Here is a 19501-nt window from a genome sequence, read left to right on the forward strand (position 1 = left end):
GCTGAAATACAACCAGTCAGTGATTCCACCCGAGCAGTAGCGGATACAAAAGCAAAAAAAAAAAATAAACACAAGGACAATGGAAGATATCAGTGCGGTGCTCCACGAAATACTTGTTGCACCACCACCGCATGAGATGACAAAGTCACGAGCTTGACCAACGACAAGTCCTCAGCACAGCACAATGATAAGCCCTTGACAAGAACTGATAAACCTTTGGCAGCAACACGTCAAGAAGGCCCACCAACAGACTCTTGAATGGTACGACTGAACAGCGCTGATGGACGGAACGGAAGAAGACGAGACAGACACATGTGCATGTGTCTGTCTCGTCTTCTTCCGTCCCGTCCGTCAGCGCTGTTTAGTCGTACCATTCAAGATGAACCAACCAGGCCGGCTCAGCCCTCTCCTTCAACAAACTCTCTTCAACTTTCGCTTTTCATCTTGAGCAAGGTAGAAGAAAATAGAGAAAAAAAAAAGGCGTTGTGCTACAAAGCAAAGCAGACGTGTAGTAGAGAAGAGGAGGAAAGCTCGGTGGGGTGCTGGAGTGAGAGAGTGCGCGTGAGTGCTGAAGACGAGCACAGCTGAAGCTGAAGACGAGCGGGAGGACAGAGGGCGCCACTGGAGAGAGGAGGAAGCAGTGCACGGCTCCAAGCGTGTGAGAGAGAGAGAGAAGCAGAACCACCGCATTCCGCCAAGTCCAGCCATGACGATCCACAACACGGAAAGCGGCGGCGGTGCAGATGGAAGAAGCGGACACTCAAGGCCTGGACTGGCAGAGAGAGAGAGAGAGTGGACAGAGAGAGAGAGAGAGCGAAGCGGACAGAGCGAGACTGGAAGCGAGAATGGCTGAAATCTCACTTTTGGATCCGGGGTTTTTCTGCGTGGGCGAACTCGGCTCGATCATCTCTGAAAGTTGGGCCACACAAGGCATTAGTTGGTGGGGACACAAAACACACACTGGCAGGCTGGCCAGCCAATCTGCACAACAGCTGGCTTCCAAGAGCACTCATAGAAAGATGAGCTGCCCTGCTCATCTGCAATCGAGCCACCACACAGCACTCTGCTTCTTTAGGGGCTCAGTGGGCACAAAGTACAGAAGAAAGGAAGCAATGACGAGCGTACTACCCACTCGGAAACAGTAAAAAACGATCTGGTGCAATGCACTCATCTCCTTTTTTTTTAAGAACGGAAAATCACAAGAAGGGCAGAATGTACCTCACGATAGCAAAGCAGGGACAGCAGGCCATGTGAACATATTCAGTAACGCTGAGCACGTCGAAGCAGACCAGGTTACTCAGGCACATTTTGTGGTTTTTCAACTTCAACCTCATCATATTGGAATAAATTGCCTGAGGATACGGTGAAGTGTACGTCCGTGAAATTATTTCTTAATTATATCGAAAGAATTGACTTTTGTGTTTAATTCTCTCCTATTCTTTTGATATTTGGATCAGCAGAACATCTCTTTATTTTTTAATTTTTGTTTTTACACTGTTTGATCACAATGATGCATTGTAAACACTCCTGCATAGGCCTGAAAAGGGTCTGCAGTATGTTTAAATAAATAAATAATAGCAATCAGGTGATCCTCGACAATATCATCAGTGTGGTGGTTATTTCAAGTTCACCCTACACATCGCAGACATTTGAATTGTCAGCACTAGCACTGATCTGGTCCGGAAATACGTATACAAATGCATGAACACAGTGCTTGAATCGTACACAAATAAATGCCAGCAGATCACAAGTATAGTATTACAGTTTAAGAGCGTACGTTGTTGAGCTAGTCGGTCAATCATGGTGAATACAGTACCCCCCCTTGTATTCACCATAGTATTACAGGGTTAGTGACTGTAATTAGCAACAAATATCAGAGAGGCCAGCTGACCTACCTCTAACCTCCTGTAGGGCCCAAGTTACAGAAAACATTTACGTCATAAAACACTCTCAGTAAAGAAACTGCTGTTTTTTTTTTTTGTTCAACTTCTGGATCTTATAGCATTCATCATCATCTTCACCAATTATGGTGATGATGAACAGAGGCCCTTAAAGGCCTCCGTTGAGGCATTACATAAGGGAGGGACAAAGCAAATACAACTGAGAATAACACGTTAATACGACAAAAAATAATGCAATACAATAAAATGAAAAACGATACATCACAATGCAACGCTGGTCAATAATGAATGGCGAAAGGCTGAATTAGGCGGTAACAACCACAACAAGAAAAAGAATAAGTGTAACTGGGTGAAGTTTGAGACAAATGGGCAGTATCTTTTAGTCAGTACAGTGATTAATTAATGCCTGTCGAAACTTAGTAGCGTCACGCTCGTTAACCCTGTAGTCGGGTAGCAGGTTCTAGTTTTCTAATGCACTTGGAAGAAAAGATTTATCAAATGCTAAGGTCGATCCATGTATACGTTGAATACTGAGGCAAAAAATATGGCAAAAAAAGAAAAAAAATAAGGTTTCAGGGCACTTGCAGAATGCATACAGCTGAAATCCTTTGCTGTGTTAAAGCGTACCACCACTCATTTGTGCTGTACATCCCTATGCCTGGCTTTCACTTTCTCAAGCCTAACCCGTTTCTGACGTTGGCATCAATTCCGAAAACTTGCCAAGTGTGCATATACCACATTTCTCTTCCAAGATCTTTCGTGACACACAAAGAACTACACAAAAGAGATCTGCAGATACAGTTTTACACAGCACAAGCATGTTCCCCGGGCCATTCAACCTTTCCTGAATGGCTCCGATAGTCCTTCTGGAGAAGCCAATGCATCATGTCAATGAACGTGCTAAAAACAGTACAGTTGCATGCGAGAAAACAGTTATATTCAAAAGCAAGCCTCCAACAGTTTTCTAGATAGTAATTGTAGGACTAACAAAAAAGATTCTAGTAACAGCTTTTGTAGCAGAAACAACTGCAGGCAGCAGAAGCAATTTTAGGTTTTGGAGCAAGTGTTCCAACTTTATGACAAAAAAATAATTCCTTCCGTAGCACAGTTTCAGGTCTTGCACCATATGTCATAAAAAAAAAAACCGGCAACCGAATTTCATGTTTCGCAGCAGGCAAACGAAGATTTTCTCTGTGATCACAGTCATGCAAAAACGTAAAAAGCTTCAACCCATGCGATTTTTTATGGCCCCATTATTTCGTTAAAAAAAAAAAAGCCTTAAATTGAGCACATGGCAAAGCAATTTCCAGAATGCAATGCCATTTGATTCCTTTGATAAAGAAACAATAAGATGGAAGTGGCCACATTGTAAAATGATTACATGCTTCAAACTATAGCTTGCAGCTATTATTTCTTGCCTCTTTTGAGCAGTTTAGTCTATGCAACTGCAAGTAATGCAACATGTGGGATGATGCTTGAAGATGCTATTGGAGGGGCAAATGAGCTGGCAATGCAAACAAAGATGCGTCGTGAAATCCATACATAGCTGTAACGCATCAAAACCCAAGGGATGAACAAGATGAACACACGGCGCTAACTTCCAACAACTTCACTGGGGAAACGCACAACCAACGATTTAAATATGTTCCATTTGCACAACACCAAATGACATGCGTGCAATCAGCGGGAACGAAGATAAGCAAGTTCTGTTTAAGAAAGACTGACAGATGGGGCGCTCACACAAGCGCTTTCTATTCCAGCTACCTTTTCCACTTCAAATTTTTCACGTATGTCTATCCATTCATGCAGAGATTAGGACGAAAGAAGTCCGTGGTCATTTGACCTCTGCAGTGGATATTGGCAAATAGAGGTCGACGAATGAGACCGAGAGAAGACCGCCTTTATTACTTCTGACAGTTTGCATGAGTTTAACGTGCTCCCTTTTGGCTTGTGTTCGGCCCCTGCCACATTCCAACGAATGATGGACACCGTGCTGTCTGGCCAGAAGTGGCAGTCGTGCCTCGTATATCTCGACAATGTTGTGATCTTCTCCTACACGTTCGATGAGCACCTGATATGTTTCCGTGCTGTTTTCGAGGCCATACGTTCCACTGGTCTCTCTCTTCAAGCCAGAAAAATGTCACTTTGCGTTTCATCAGCTGAAGTTTCTTGGTCACATTGTCAGCGCTCGAGGCGTTAGTCCAGACCCCGAAAAGACGGCCGCCGTAGCAAACGGAGCCTGTGTCGTTTCTTGGGCCTCTGCGCGTACTATCGCAGGTTTGTTCATAATTTCTCCAAACTAGCTGAGCCTCTGACCCTCCTGACGAAAGATGCCGAACCGTTATTCTGGGGCCAGGACCAGGAAAGAGCCTTCACGGAACCAATGTACGCCTGTACATGGCCACTTCTACGAGGAGGCCAACACGGAACTACACACCAATGCCAGTAACGTTGGTCTCGGTGCGGTCCTTGTTCAGTGGCAGGATGGTCTAGAATGCGTGATTGCTTACGCCAGTCGCACTTTATCCCGTTCCGAAGTCAACTATTCCACCACAGAAAAGGAATGTCTGGCTGTGCTGTGGGCCGTTACGAAATTTCGTCCATACTTGTCTGGCCGCCCATTTCGGGTTGTGAGCAATCAACATTCACAGTGTTGGCTGGTGAATCTGAAAGATCCCTCGGGGCAGCTTGGTTGATGGAGCATTCGGTAGCAAGAATTTGATGTCACCATTGTGCACAAGTCTGAACAGAAACACAGCGATGCTGACTGTATATCCCACACTCCTATTCACTGCTGCACGGATGAGTCCAATGACGATTCCGCTTTCCTCGGTGCTGTCACCACGTTCAACCTTGCCCGCGAACAAAGGGCCCACTCCGAACTGCTTCCTCTCATCGAGTATCTCGAAGGAACCGCTCCATCTCCTCCTCGAATCTTCAAGCGCGGGCTGTCATCGTTTTGCTTGCGCGATGGTGTCCTCTATAAAAAGAATTACGGCCCAACAGACACTGCCTATCTGCTTGCCGTACCTACAGCGCTTCGTGACGAAGTTCTGCGCGCGTGCCACGACGACCTTTCTTTGGGCTGCCTCGAGTTTTCCTGCAAGCTGGTGCGGACATGCAAAAAGTACTACTGGCCCAGGCTTGCTACGATTGTCCAACGCCACATATGAACCTGCCGTGTGTGCCAGCGCCGGAAGACGCCGCTGACTAAACCGGCCAGGCTCCTGCAGCCTATCGATCTCCCGCGCCTCCCATTTCAACAGGTCGGCATGGACTTACTCCGCCCATTCCAGCATCTTCCATGGGTAACTAATATATTGCAGTAAGGTGGAAAGTTGGGCGAGTTGAATCTTATTCATGATGAAGTTTAGCGCCAAAAACGAGGACAAAGTAGGAGTGAATACACAACACGAGCGCTCGTGTTGTGTCTTCACTCCTACTTTGTCCTCGTTTTTGGCGCTAAACTTCATCATGTAATATATTGCTGTTGCCACTGGCTATCTCAGCTGCTACTGTGAGACCAAGGCCCTCCCCCGTACCTTGACCGAAGCGTGGCCTTGTGGTAGAGCATCCGCCTCGCATTCGGGAGGTGCTGGGTTCGATCCCCAGTGCCGCCGGGTACCCACCGGTTTCTTTAATGGGTACAAGATTTCCCCTGGCCTGGTGCTCTACTCTTCTAGGGTGAAATGCTTGGGAAAAGGGTCTTAGACCAAACAGTTGCCTTGACGGATGAGTGATAAGTTCCCCCGCCAAGCAACCATAAGTCCGCCTCGTGCGGCATAAGCCCAATTTGTGGCCCTTTTTTTTTTCACTTCTCCCAAACGTACACCCCTAAAGGAAGCCGAGCGCCAGGCCGGGGGACGCTTGTACCCTTTTGACCGGTGGGTGCCCGGCGGTGGGTTGGTTTCGATCCACCCACCTCCCGCAGCCGAGACGGGCGCTCAAACCACCCTCCCCCGTGGTACCGCAGCCGAAGCTGCACATTTCTTCATTCACAACATTGTGCTTTGTCACGGTGCCCCAAAAGCCGTATTAGTTAACAGGGGAACCGCGTTTACGTCGGCACTTACGAGCAAGGTACTTCGACTCAGTGGCACCAGCCATCGAAAGACAATAGCTTACCATCCGCAAACGAATGGACTGACTGAACGGCTTAACAAGACCAATGCCGATATGATTTCGATGTATATCAACAATGACCATGGGAACTGGGACCGGATACTGCCTTACATCGCATTCGTGGGAACACTGTGCTCCACGAAATGATATGCTTCGCTCCGTTTCATTTGGTGCATGGCCACGAAGCCTTGACCATGCTGGACAGCATGCTTCTTCCAGATCCTGCTCCGTCTTCCGTCCTGGGCACTGACCAGTTTTTAAGGGGAAAGCCTTTAATGCCTAATCCTTGTGGACAGAAGGCTGTCAGCAGACGCTTGTCAGCACAGGTGTCACCCTTTTGATGGGTGTCCACAGAGATATGTGAGACAGTTACTGCCTAATTTCCTTTCCTCAAATACAATCCCTCTTTCTCTTTCTTCTTTCACTCCCACTTCCTCCCTTCCTCTACAAAAGAATGAGGGGGTGTCACCTCGAGTACAACCCTCTTTCTCTTTCTTCTTTCACTCCCATTTCTTTCCTTCCTGCATGGTTCAGGTGGATGAGATGACAAAGAATTACAAAAAAACCTCGAAGGGGGAGTGGCCTTCCATGAACTCCCTGGCAGGGCTACAACAGGCTGCCCTGTCCTGTTCCACTCCTTTCCACTCCTAAAGGGGAAGCTTAAGCATAATTAATTAGCAGTTAATTAGTATTTAGTCAATGATCTGTAATTATCCATTAATTAGTAATTTGTCATTACTTGGTAATTAGTCATTAATTATGTGTTACCTCATGCAGTGGTGACATCACCAGTGCCACAGAGGCAGTCAAAGTGGTGCGGAAAATGCTTTCTCCTCTACCCACTTAAGACGGCCAAAGTGCCCCCTGAATTTTTTTAGTGATGCAGAAGCCACTCCCCGCCTTGATCAACAGCGAATCCGGCGTCAACAAGAATGCGATACTGAGTGCTACAACCTACACCACAGGGAGGCGATTTGCACGGCCGGCGACCAAGTCTGGGTGCAGAGCCCGATCCGTTTGCGAGCGCAGCCTGAGAAGCTTCTTCGCCATTACTTTGGTTCATACGAGGTGAACTATGAGATGCTCCCTCAAGGAACAGCCCACTCATCCAGACAGCCAGCGTCTGACGTGGCGAGAATGAAGCCACATACACCCGTTAGCCTCTCTCCAGGGTCCACCTCCGGGGACAAAGACACTCGCACCATCAACTTGCTATCTTACCCACTGTTTTCCCTGCACGTGCAGCATCGAGTCAATGCCTCTTGGAAAGGGCAATGCCACACTGCTGACACTCGTCACCAAGCGGCCAAACCTTATATCTTGGCCCGTGGCTGAGCGTCTTCGTCTCCAATGAGCACACATGTTCAGCATTAGGTTTATCGGTGACAGTATCAAATACGAATCGAATAACAAACATATTCTGTTCGTATTCAAAATTTTACACATTCGCAGCACATCCCTACCAATTGGTGAAATACTACTCACTCCATTTGACTAGCAAGTTGCAGCCTGTATGACGAACGAGGAACGAGTAATGAGATATTTTAGTTGTTGACGATTTTCTTGTTTTTGTAAATGCTGAGAATGAACATGACGATCCGCAATTCTGCAAAGAGAGTGCCTCAGACCTCTGGAAACTGTTTGGTTCCCAATGGTACGCGATCACCCTGTACAATAAGATGAGCAATGTGTAAGCAAATATGGTATTTTGGGAACGGCCCCACAAGTAAAGAATTCGATGTGCGTGTGCCATAGTCAGTGAGAGGTAAGAAACAAGCCCAAATATTTGAAATTGAACCCTCATTCAATAAAATCATTGTCCATTATATGCTAATAAAATAAAGTGTTAAGAGCATGAGAAATGTCTGATTTTTTTATTTGCTAAACAGTTGATTTCATCAGCCACACCTGGTACCATGCATTTAACTTCTTTAATAGCCATCCGTAGAGTGACAACACTGTTATGATCAGATAAAGATGCGTGTGGGGACATGAAATGGAATCAGCCACAAAGAGGCGAACATATAATAGTATGCTCTTCACTACGTCCTCGAGGTATGCTAAGAACAGCAAAGGGCCTAGCACAGACTCCTGCAAAATGCCTGATCTACATAGGGCAATTATTTAACTACCGTACATTGCCGTGCATAAGTTGACGTTTTTTTTTTTTTTAAATGTCCCTCCAACATTGGGGGGTCGACTTATAATCGGAGTCGACATATATGCGGAGTCTTAAAGTCGGCCTATATGAGTGGTAAAAAGTAGTTCGACCAAGTCACGGATAATATCACTCCCCGTGCGCTCGTAATTCCACAATAGTTGTCAGACACGGTGCGAAAGTAAATCTGCTTAAAAACGCTTGAATTTAATTGAGATATGCACCAAAGGTTTGTTTTAATACGATAGCAACTTGTTATCGAACAACCAGTGGCAACAGTGGCTCATAAGATGATGATCGCGACTGTGTCCTCACAAGCGACGACGAGTCGTTTCGTGAACGAATAAATGTTTCTTTATGACTAGGCCTTCTCAAAAACTCTTTGGGCGAGCTAGGACTGCAGGGTGTGGCAGCGTCGACCTAAATTCGAAGTCTAACTTTTTTTTTGCCCAAAGAGGGTCGCGCGTTTGGGGGTTGACTTATAATCGGTCGACTTATAATTGGCAATAAACGGTAATTTGTTTGGTAATGGGATTAGAAGGATTGATTCCCAGGGAAAACAGCCCGAGGAGATCTATCCAAAATGGCAGTCTGAGCTCCGGCAGTCAATGCAATGATTTCGCGCTGCGCGCTGGCGATGGGGCTGTTCCTGCTGCCCATCTTCCTTTCTACAGTTTCAATTATAACAAGTAACAGCTATTTTGTCAAGCACATTACTTTGCCTGAGCACAGCACTTACTGAATGCCAACAGCGCAAACGACGCAGACAAAGTAGAAGAAGACACAGGACAAGCGCTGACTCACAACTGAAATTTTATTCAAGGAAAGTAGTACATTTTATAGAAAAAGTGGCCAACTTATCAGCTAGTGAACACAACCCATGTTTCTACGTGGCATCAAGGTATGCAACCTCACTCTCATATAATGAAATAGATGGCTTACTGACGCATAACCTTGTTTTTTTCCTCATGTGATATGCTTCCATAATCTCACGTGTTAATCGGGACGGGTGTTTGTAGAGGATATCACAGTAAGGCAATGAAGGAAAACAAGATTGGCAGTCTCGAACATGGTCAACTAGATTATTAGATTTGTTAGCTTCCAGATTATTTGCATGCTCTTTCAAACGTGTATTGATGCAACGCCCCGTCTGCCCGATATATATTTGTCCGCATGACATTGGGATTTTGTAAACTACCTCTTCTGCGCATGGCACATACATTGTTTCGTGCTTAACCCCACAAGTTGTTTCAGATTCTTTTCGTTGCTCAGCCTTTTTTTCCAAAACAGCACAAACCCTTTTAAGTTTCTTGGGTGCGGAAAAAACCACCCCTACGCCATACCGTTTTGCCACATTTTTAAGATTATGTGACAGGCGATGTACATAAGGCAGAATGGCAAACTTTTTTCTTTCCTTCTCTTTTCCTGGACTTAAGAATCCATATTTGGTGCCTAGTCCGGGAAAAGAGAAGGAAAGAAAAAGTTTGCCATTCTCCCTTATGTACATCGCCTGTCACATAATCTTAAAAATGTGGCAAAACGGTATGGCGTAGGGGTGGTTTTTTCCGCACCCAAGAAACTTAAAAGGGTTTGTGCTGTTTTGGAAAAAAAGGCTGAGCAACGAAAAGAATCTGAAACAACTTGTGGGGTTAAGCACGAAACAATGTATGTGCCATGCGCAGAAGAGGTAGTTTACAAAATCCCAATGTCATGCGGACAAATATATATCGGGCAGACGGGGCGTTGCATCAATACACGTTTGAAAGAGCATGCAAATAATCTGGAAGCTAACAAATCTAATAATCTAGTTGACCATGTTCGAGACTGCCAATCTTGTTTTCCTTCATTGCCTTACTGTGATATCCTCTACAAACACCCGTCCCGATTAACACGTGAGATTATGGAAGCATATCACATGAGGAAAAAAACAAGGTTATGCGTCAGTAAGCCATCTATTTCATTATATGAGAGTGAGGTTGCATACCTTGATGCCACGTAGAAACATGGGTTGTGTTCACTAGCTGATAAGTTGGCCACTTTTTCTATAAAATGTACTACTTTCCTTGAATAAAATTTCAGTTGTGAGTCAGCGCTTGTCCTGTGTCTTCTTCTACTTTGTCTGCGTCGTTTGCGCTGTTGGCATTCAATATGTACCACCAACTCGCCCGTTTGGCTATAGTACAGCACTTACGTTTCTGCAGCACACATGCCTGCCTTTGCATGCTCTGCACAAATTTTTTTCACCATCCCAGTGTCCACTTGAAGACCACAATGGCACAGGAGAAGGACAAAACTTGATAGTACAGGATGGATGCCATTAACCCTTTCAGGTGCTTTGTACACAATTGCGTAAGCCGCAAACTTACAGCTTTTTCTGGGAAACTGGAGCACCTAGCAGTGATTTCATCATTTCAGTCAAATTGAGCACCCATCTTATTGCAAATAAGTTGTTTTTTGGTACCATGTAGCAAACGCAGTAAGTAATATTTCACATAAGAGTGAGCTAGGTAGCACTTCGTCTGCAGCTTTTGTGCACACAGATTCTGCTGCGAGTGAAAGCATCGATGATTTTTGCTCAATTTCGAGCGTAATGTGCATCTTCGAAAAAAGAACATTGTGATGGTACTATTTCTAACAAATCCGACACTTTGTACGGAATTCTCCACTTCGTTGTAAGAACTTACCTGCTGGTCTTTTACGCTCGAAAGCTAACAAACTCCCTTTCTTGAGGCCTGAATATACTACTTAGGTGAAAAAATAATTGATTTCAGTCGAAACAAAACATGGCGCCTGAAAGGGTTAACATGCCAGGTGTGTTCTAGCTGCTCTCTTCTAAAGGCTACGATGTGAACTGTGAACTTATCCTGAGCTGATGTGGGTAACAAGTGTTTGCAGGGATACAAAATCATCCACAGTTAGCTGACAACACAACTCAGGAACACGTCTGCTTGTTACATACAAAGGTTTCTTGGGCTATAGAGTAGGGAGGGATATAGCAATGTTGTGGTGCATGGAAACTAATACTAACACAGTTTCTGGGTCTGCTAAGTCACAAGATGCAATCAGTGACCCAAATAACACTCAAAACTTCGTCGCTGGAACTAAACTGCAAGATCCCTTTAAATGGGTTCAATCGAATTCTCATAAAATCTACTCATGAGAAGTCGGGTCAAAAATACACCAAGATATGGCTTTACCCAAAAAAGAGGGGAGTTAGTATATTGACATGAAGCTTTGTGATGTTTGTTCATGCTCAAAGCTGCCATCATGAGACCTTATAACTTTGTTTACGATGCGAGAGGCACCCAGATTTGTCTGGAAAGAGTGCGAGAGAGGTGGTTTTGGTTGCTTCTGTTCACGGCTAACCCAATACACAGACATTTTTAAAAGCCCTCCGCTGCCTTCCTGTCGGTCATACTGTCGCAGACCCACAAGGTAACATGCATACTGTAATGTAACCCACAACAGCACTCTTGATATTCAATCACACAGACGGCCGAAATAAACTAGGCGGAACACGTAGGTAGTAAGGCCTGTTCTGCCTTCCCGAGAGCTGTCCTTGTTTGTCTACAAGCAAAATCAACCTGCCCAGCTTTCCATTACCCTAGGAATGATAAACGCAGGAATACTCGAGTAGACTGAACAATACGCACAGCTTTTCAATCGCAGCCGGAGAGGAGAGCTTTAGGCTGCAGAATTTCACCTCCTCCGCTCTGTGCCGTGCGAGCAGAGAGACTCACCTCCTTCGCCCTCCTCGGTTGGCGCAATGATGGTGACCGAGGCGTCCTCTTTCTCCTCGTCGTCATCGTCGTTCTGCAGCTGTCCCTTCCGCCAGAGCTCCAGTTCCCCTGCAAATGCAGCCACCAACACAATTCACTCCTCTAGCAGGGACAGAGCAAGCACACTGCCACAACCTCACTGCAGCTGCAACATGGTCTTGTCATGCACATCAACCATTCTTACAGTAGATCATCATCATCAGCCTGACTACGCCCACTGCAGGGCAAGGGCCTCTCCCATGTCTCTCCAGTTAACCCTTGTCCTTTGCCAGTTGCGGCCACCGTATTCCCGCAAACTTCTTAATCTCATCCGCCCACCTAACTTTCTTCCGCCCCCTGCTACGCTTGCCTTCTCTTGGTATTGACTCTGCTACCCTTGAGGACCATCGGTTATCTTGCCTTCGCAATACATGCCCTGGCCAAGCCCACTTCTTCCTCTTGATTTCGACTAGGATGTGATTAACCCACGTTTGTTCCCTCACACACTCCGCCCGCTTCCAATCTCTTAATGTTGCATCTATCATTTTTGTTTCCAAAGCTCATTGCGTTGTCCTTAACTTAAGCTGAACCTTCTTTGTTAGCCTCCATGTTTCTGCCCCATAGGTGAGTACGGTAAGATACAGCTGTTGTAGACTTCTCTCTTGAAGGATATTGGTAAACTGCCATTCATGATCTGAGAGAGAACCTCCGATATGTGCTCCACCCCATTCTTATTCTTCTAGTTATTTCCCTCTCATGATCCAGATAAGTGGTCACTACCTGTCCTAAATAGACATATTCTCTTACTACTTCCAGCACCTTGCCACCAATTGTGAACTGCTGATCTCTTGCTTGACTGTTGAGCATTACTCATCAGTCACCATAGTGATTGATTTCCACAAGCACTGTAAGGAGTATGGCATCTTGGTTACTCTGAATGCTACTATGCTCTAGCGTTTGACCACAATGCCATGTGCTTTTGGCACCACAAATATGCCTGCCCGTTTCTGAGCCCAATCCTATTTAATCCCAAACTCTCTCCTGCTCATGACATCCTGATACAGCACCGATCGCATAGGAGTGCTCACTCAGGGTTCAATGCTTATGCCTAGCATCCACAATTTTATTCGAAATCTCTGAAACATTTGCAATTCCCCCAAGTAGTGCTGTTAGACTATTGTTCTGTGGTGGCAAGCATAAATATGTGACAGGTGTAGTCAGGGTAATGATAAAGTTCTGATGGTTGAAGGGCCTAGCTTGAGCACACTGCCACTGCACTTGTCATTGCCTATGGCCATGCAACATCTTACCAAATATGCTTCATTTTTTTCTGCGTTCACCTCTTTCATGTTCTTGCAAAGGAAAACAAATACTAGCGGCCGAAAAAACTCAATCACCAACATGTTACGTAAAAGCACATAACCGAATTTCACACTGGTACATAATAAAAAGCACCAGCTACCCCCTTGTCATAGAGAACGAAAAGGCCAAGTACAAACACATGCACAATCATCTCTCATTTTGTTCACATGGAAGTCTAGACAGGAACTGAAGTGCTCTGCTAAGGAACCTCACGTCGTGACGCTCCAAAAAAGCAATTTCGCAGAGCACTTTGTAACATTTGGTGCACAAAAATATCACTTCGTTTCTTGGCTTAAAAGGGGACGCGAGGTTCAAATCACGAAGATCTCGAAAAAATGATTTTAGAAAACACGAGATTTGGTGTCCATAAGGTCTTTTTAACCATATTCCAAAAATTTCCCTCAAAAAGAGCCCAGAACTGACCTAAGAAAATTTTTTTTATGACCATACGTAACCAAAGAGTGGTCGAAATCTCCGTAAAAATGCCACTTTCTCGAAAGCATTCTTTGGCCTGACTGTCCTGCTTGCAGAAAGCATAGCATGACAATAGCTACATGGATTTGCATACACTTTGTTGCATTGCATGCCTAGATAAATTCTTTACGCAGTGACATTCCTATATTTCTCAATTACTCTCTCATTTTTTTCACTCTAGCACTACACTGACATGACAATAATGAGTGCACTATGCAAGCGTGGATATAACATTCTGTGTAGAAAAAAAAACAGGCTGCTAAAAATATTCGGAGAATGTCACTGCACACACCATTCCTCTGGGTAAAACTTAAAGTGACTGCAGGATCACACCATGTTTCGTTGTCACGCCAGGCACTCTACAAGTTTGGTATAGCAATGCAGCATATAAAAATTTAAAACGTCAAAGTTACTTAAGATATTTGAGTGGGATTTTGTATTTACGCATTCAGTGGATTTCCCAGTAAGAATGGCCAAATTTCATTTCTCTACAGCAAAAAACTAAAACATTTCACCTCCAATCTCTGCGTCCTCTAGGGGCAAACCTTGACACGACCGTGCTGGGCTCACCCAAAATATTTCAGCGTAGTCACTGCGTTTCTCCCAGTTGTATTATTTCTTACAAAATTCTGCAGTTCTGCATCCCTAAAAACACAGCCTACTGTTTGCTCAATCGTAGTTCCTCAAAGAGCACAAGATGTGTGAGGCAGTAAATAATGCAACAATCAGAGGCTGCCAGCTCGCCAAAACGTGCCCAATTTTGCACGCTTAAGAATTGACACCTTCACCTCTGTGGATACAGTAAGCTTCCTTTTGAGACACAGCGCTGGCGGGCAACGGACGAGAATGAAGACAGACACACAGAATACACACAACAGCGCATTGTGTGTGTTCTGTGTGCCGTCATTTTCGTCCGTTGTCCGCCAGCGCTGTGTTTCAAAAGAACGCTCTACCAACTCGCCTGGCATCATACCATGATAGAGTAAGGCCAAGGGTGAATTTGGTAGACAACTGTTTCAGCAAAATTCTTTCTGTGACTGGAACATCGTCGTCAGTCCACCCAAGCACTGCCAGCCAGAAAGGGGCGACTCACGTTTCTCGTCCTCGGGCTTGAGGCGCTTGTTTTTGATGAGAATCTTCCTCTTGAGGTCGTTGGGGCTCGGCAGAGGGGTGTTCGGCTCCAGCTGCAAAGCAGCCCCCCACTCAGTGCCTCTGGGCATTCGCCACAGGTATTGGCGGCTTCATCCACAAAGCAAAACACAACCATCATCATCATCATCAGCCTGACTACGCCCACTGCAGGGCAAGGGCCTCTCCCATGTCTCTCCAATTAATCCTTGTCCTTTGCTAGTTGTGGCCACTGTATTCCCGCAGATTTCTTAATCTCATCCGCCCACCTAACTTTCTGCCGTCCCCTGCTACGCTTGCCTTCTCTTGGAATCCACTCCGTTACCCTTGAGGACCAGCGGTTAACTTGCCTTCGCATTAGATGCCCTGCCCAAGCCCACTTCTTCTTCTTGATTTCTCATTAACCCATGTTTGTTCTCTCACCCACTCCGCCCGCTCCAAAAGACACGCTCCTTGGAATCGTCAACACGGGCAGCTTGCCCTGTCTGCCTTAGCTGACTGCCCCACTGTGTGGTGGCAAATGTTTGCTCAAGTGGCTCATGCAAATGTTGTGAGAAAGAAAACCTCAGGTAAAGATTTAAGATACACGGTAGAACTGGCTAACACACGCTGCAGGGGTAGTTGGTTCTTCACTGATGTGCATCAGAACTGTGACAAGTGCAAGGACCAGACTCTACGAATGTTTTTTTTTTCCTTTGGAGTGCCCTTTGAAGTCCGGTTTCTGACAGTCTCAAGTGATGCATCCACCAGTCGTCTCAGAAAAGATAAAAATAATGCATACCAAGAGCTCCCACAGACATCCTGTGCCATCGCATGAGAGTGTGCAAATGGCTCAGAATATCCACAAAGGTTCTTGTACCGTGGCTTTGTGCTTGAGAAAAGCAACCAAAGGGCACAGCGATTCGCCAAGTGGTAAATGAAAATTCCCTCATTCAGCTCAAAATTCCACATTTCAGGCTGTTTTTTTTTTTCTTGGTGCAGCTTGAAACTCTCTTCAATTTGATAAAAGACACATTTGCTTCCTAAATGTCCCTGAAACTATGCTAAAGTTGTTCCCTTTTTCCCAAACTTTAAACCTCGAATATCCCGAAAAAGGAAAAATTCCCTGAATGAAATACCACAGAAAGAGCATAATAGTACACAGTGCTCAACACCCCTGAGATACCTTGCCTACAAGGGACACTGCAGTGAAGGGCTTCAGGTAATTATTAACATACCTGGTGTTGTTTCACCATGCACTGAAACTGCACAGCACACAGGCATTTTCACGTTTCTCGATTACAATTCAATCCCACAACTTCGCGCTAAGTGTAAGCAAGAAAATGTTCAAAAAAGGATCACCTTCTGAACAAGGTAATTACCATTTTTCTTGCAGTTTTTAGGCTTGAATTCCCTAAGGCCAAACTGCACCAGCCCACTCATTATGGATGTTACCGGAAAAGTGGTGCACGTACCGGGTAAGGTGGCAGTGGTTCGGTGAGCAGCAAGTCACCAAAGATCTCCAGGCAATACTTGGCAAGTTTGTACTGCTGCTTTTTGCTGGGAACAACAAAGACAGGCTTGTTAAAGCACAAGTGTGAGCACTAAACATGAAATTCACCACGCCCATTTCTGTCTTATGGACCCAAGAAATATCCCAACATTTTATCACTTTGTTACAAATGCCACGAGAGCAATGTCTGCCAATATACAAGATGCACACTCAGCTAAGCCAGTGAAACAAAAACACCAGAGCACAGAATCTCTGAAAGCTGACAGAAAAAGCAAGTGCCTGTCCTCCACCATGTTCATAACCACTTCAGGCACTTTTTGGTATTTTCCAATAGAAGAAAACTTTAAATTTCTCAGATTATTGTAAACAGCATGCCAACGATCTGCAAACAGAGTTCCCACCTTCTTCTCGAATGATTAATTGTACAATTTCTGCCGGGTCCTTATGTGTCCATGTGAGACTTAAAACTGCTTTGCCGGTGTCAGTTACATATTTTTCATTGATTCCTGTCATACGAACTCGGTTTGTTAACACATCAGCACATCTCAAGCATTCAGAAGCACTCATGCTTACAAAACAAGGAAACGAAAACACCGACTCAATCGAGCCATATCAGGACTTGCATAAAACATGAGGGTTTTCATTTTAGGAATAATTTTTTGTATTCCTTGTGCATGCCTCCTGGCTTGATGTGTTTCTCACTACGTTTTACTGTGCCCATATTAGATTACGCTGTGCCTTGTATTCAAGGAATGTGATTATGCCAAAATTTGGACCCAGCGCCTGATAGGAATAAACATGCACTGCATTTTGCAATGCAGTGCTGCAATCCATAGCCAGCCAGGCTATGGGACCTAACAAGTTTCTAAAATTTTTGCATCACACAAAGATGAAAAGTGTCAGTATAAAAAAATTTTGGGGCTGCAGCAAGCAGATGAGCATATTGCCTGATGGAGCCGAACCTGGCTTCTGAGTCACTTAATGTAGATGCTGTGGCTGTTATTGTTCAGGTTTCATTATCAGACATTAAAACTTAAAATTTATGGGCCAACACGATGGCTCAGTAGTTATGGCACTCGGCTGCTGATCCGAAAGTCGCGGGTTTGATCCCAGCCGCTGCGGCCGAATTTCAATGGCGCGGCTGCTGAATTTCGATGGAGGCGAAATTCTAGAGGCCCGTGTACTGTGCGATGTCAGTGCACGTTAAAAAACCCCAGATGGTCAAAATTTCCGGAGCCCTACACTACGGCGTCCCTCATAGCCTTAGTCGCTTTGGGACGTTAAACCCCAATAAACCAAACCAAAATAAATAAATGGGCCAAGATTTCCTTCAAGATGGCCTTCAAGTGAGGCTGAATTAAATTACCACTCAAAAGTACAGCACAATTCGGTACATTCAGGAGCAAGCAATCACTGCTTGGGAAATCAAGTAATCGCTTCCCTCAGGGTGGAGGTTCCAAATGTCACACAAAATTGCATCACCAAATCTTCGAGCAAGTATTTCGCAAAAAAGTGGATATTTTTCATCCGCAATGTGGAGATTACAAAACATCGGTAGAGGGACTGTGTGCAGTCATTTCAGGGCCATTTACAAACGTTACCACACTCGTTAGCCTTGTCTGCACAGCACCCAACTGAGGACGAAACGTCTAGGGCACCCAACGGCCCCTGTCCACACCTCAACTGTGCGAGTTGTGTCCAACATTGAAGTAAGCTTGCAGCTAACAGTGGGACATGACTTGGGTTCTGTGTGGCCTTGCAACCAAAAAAACTCACAAGAGGAACCAATTTTAACAGATGAGAGCCTCCCCCAATCTATCACAGTAACCCTTTGTAAGCAGTTTTCTGCCATGTAAAATGACTCTGTCGAAGGGTTAACACAGTTACCATGAATGACACATTAAACATGCTCACCAGCAATGGTTCTCAAATGAGAGGATCACAGGATAATCGGAAGTAACAAATGCGCAGTCCCTGATGGCATAGATGACATCCTGAAAAACACAGAGACCAATACCACATCAGCACAGTTTAGCGAAACGCCACACACCAGTAACTTAATTATTCATTTAACCCATGCACTGATTATATACGCCTCCCACATTTTCAGCATGACAGCATAACTGCTTTACTGCACATATCTCAATTTTTGTTCCCAAGTGTTTTATGTCTGTTTTTAAGCGTGTTTGTTTGTCTTTCTTACGTCATCATGGAGTAATGCTAAAAACATGGAAGATGTGTAAGATTGGCATGCATGTTTCCATGAATAAATGAGTTGCAAGTATGCCATGTCTGCTGCCGTTTTGTACATATCCAAATATTTATGGTGCTGTGACGATAAATGAATATCGAATAGCGCAATTTATCACCACCGTGCCAGCCAGAGTAATTTATCATACACTGTGACAAATTTTCTATATCACCCACGTTCCGAAACGTGACACACTTACTATTTCGAAATTCTTATATTCTATAGGAAGTTTTATCACCTGTGGCAGCAGAACACACTAAACACATGAGTTGCAAGGCTGCTGTGTCAGAACGATCCAAGTCAAGAAAAAGACGGCTTTTCCCCCCTCAAAGGACCCCCGTCCAGTCAATGGCACCAGCAGATTCTCACGAACCTGCTAGTGTGAGCAGCAGGGGACTTTCACCTGCTGCTCCCAGCATAGTCATACTAGCAGGTCATGAGAACTGGCCGACGCCGCAGGCTGGAAGGGGGTCCTTTGAGGGGGGAAAAGCCGCTTTTTTCTTGACTTTTTCTTGACCGCTTTTTCTTGACAGGATGCATCACATGCCACAAGTGCAAGAGCGAGCGTCCATAGCAGCAAACATGACTGCCAAGTGCCCAGCTATGGCGTCGATGAAGATGAAGATCGAGGCACCTGCCACGCGCCAGAGACATAAGTGCTTTGGATGAACCACGATTTGTGTGCGGATGTCAATTGTGTTTTAGCCGCCCTATCTTGAAACTCTGCTGCCCATTTTGGGTTGAATGCTGCCGAGAGTGACGGGGTATTTTAACCTGACAAACATAGAGTGCAGCTGCTGCGTCGTTCTGCATCACTGCCTGGCTTTGGACTAGTCTACTGCCCACTAAATCCTT

General features: G+C 45.1%; 1 protein-coding gene across 1 annotated transcript in view; it reads right to left on the reverse strand.

Moving 5' to 3' along the window:
- The window catches only part of LOC149327499 (1-phosphatidylinositol 4,5-bisphosphate phosphodiesterase-like), a 129864-nt gene that overhangs the window by 69447 nt on the left and 40916 nt on the right, over nt 1-19501 (reverse strand). Inside the window, 5 exon segments of the mRNA XM_089563975.1 lie at nt 862-909; nt 11922-12029; nt 14869-14959; nt 16358-16442; nt 18310-18389. Coding sequence (XP_089420101.1) covers nt 862-909; nt 11922-12029; nt 14869-14959; nt 16358-16442; nt 18310-18389 — 412 coding nt within the window.

The sequence above is a fragment of the Amblyomma mixtum genome, chromosome 10 (genome assembly GCF_055824585.1).
Source record: "Amblyomma mixtum isolate Tamu chromosome 10, ASM5582458v1, whole genome shotgun sequence".
NCBI lineage: Eukaryota > Metazoa > Arthropoda > Arachnida > Ixodida > Ixodidae > Amblyomma > Amblyomma mixtum.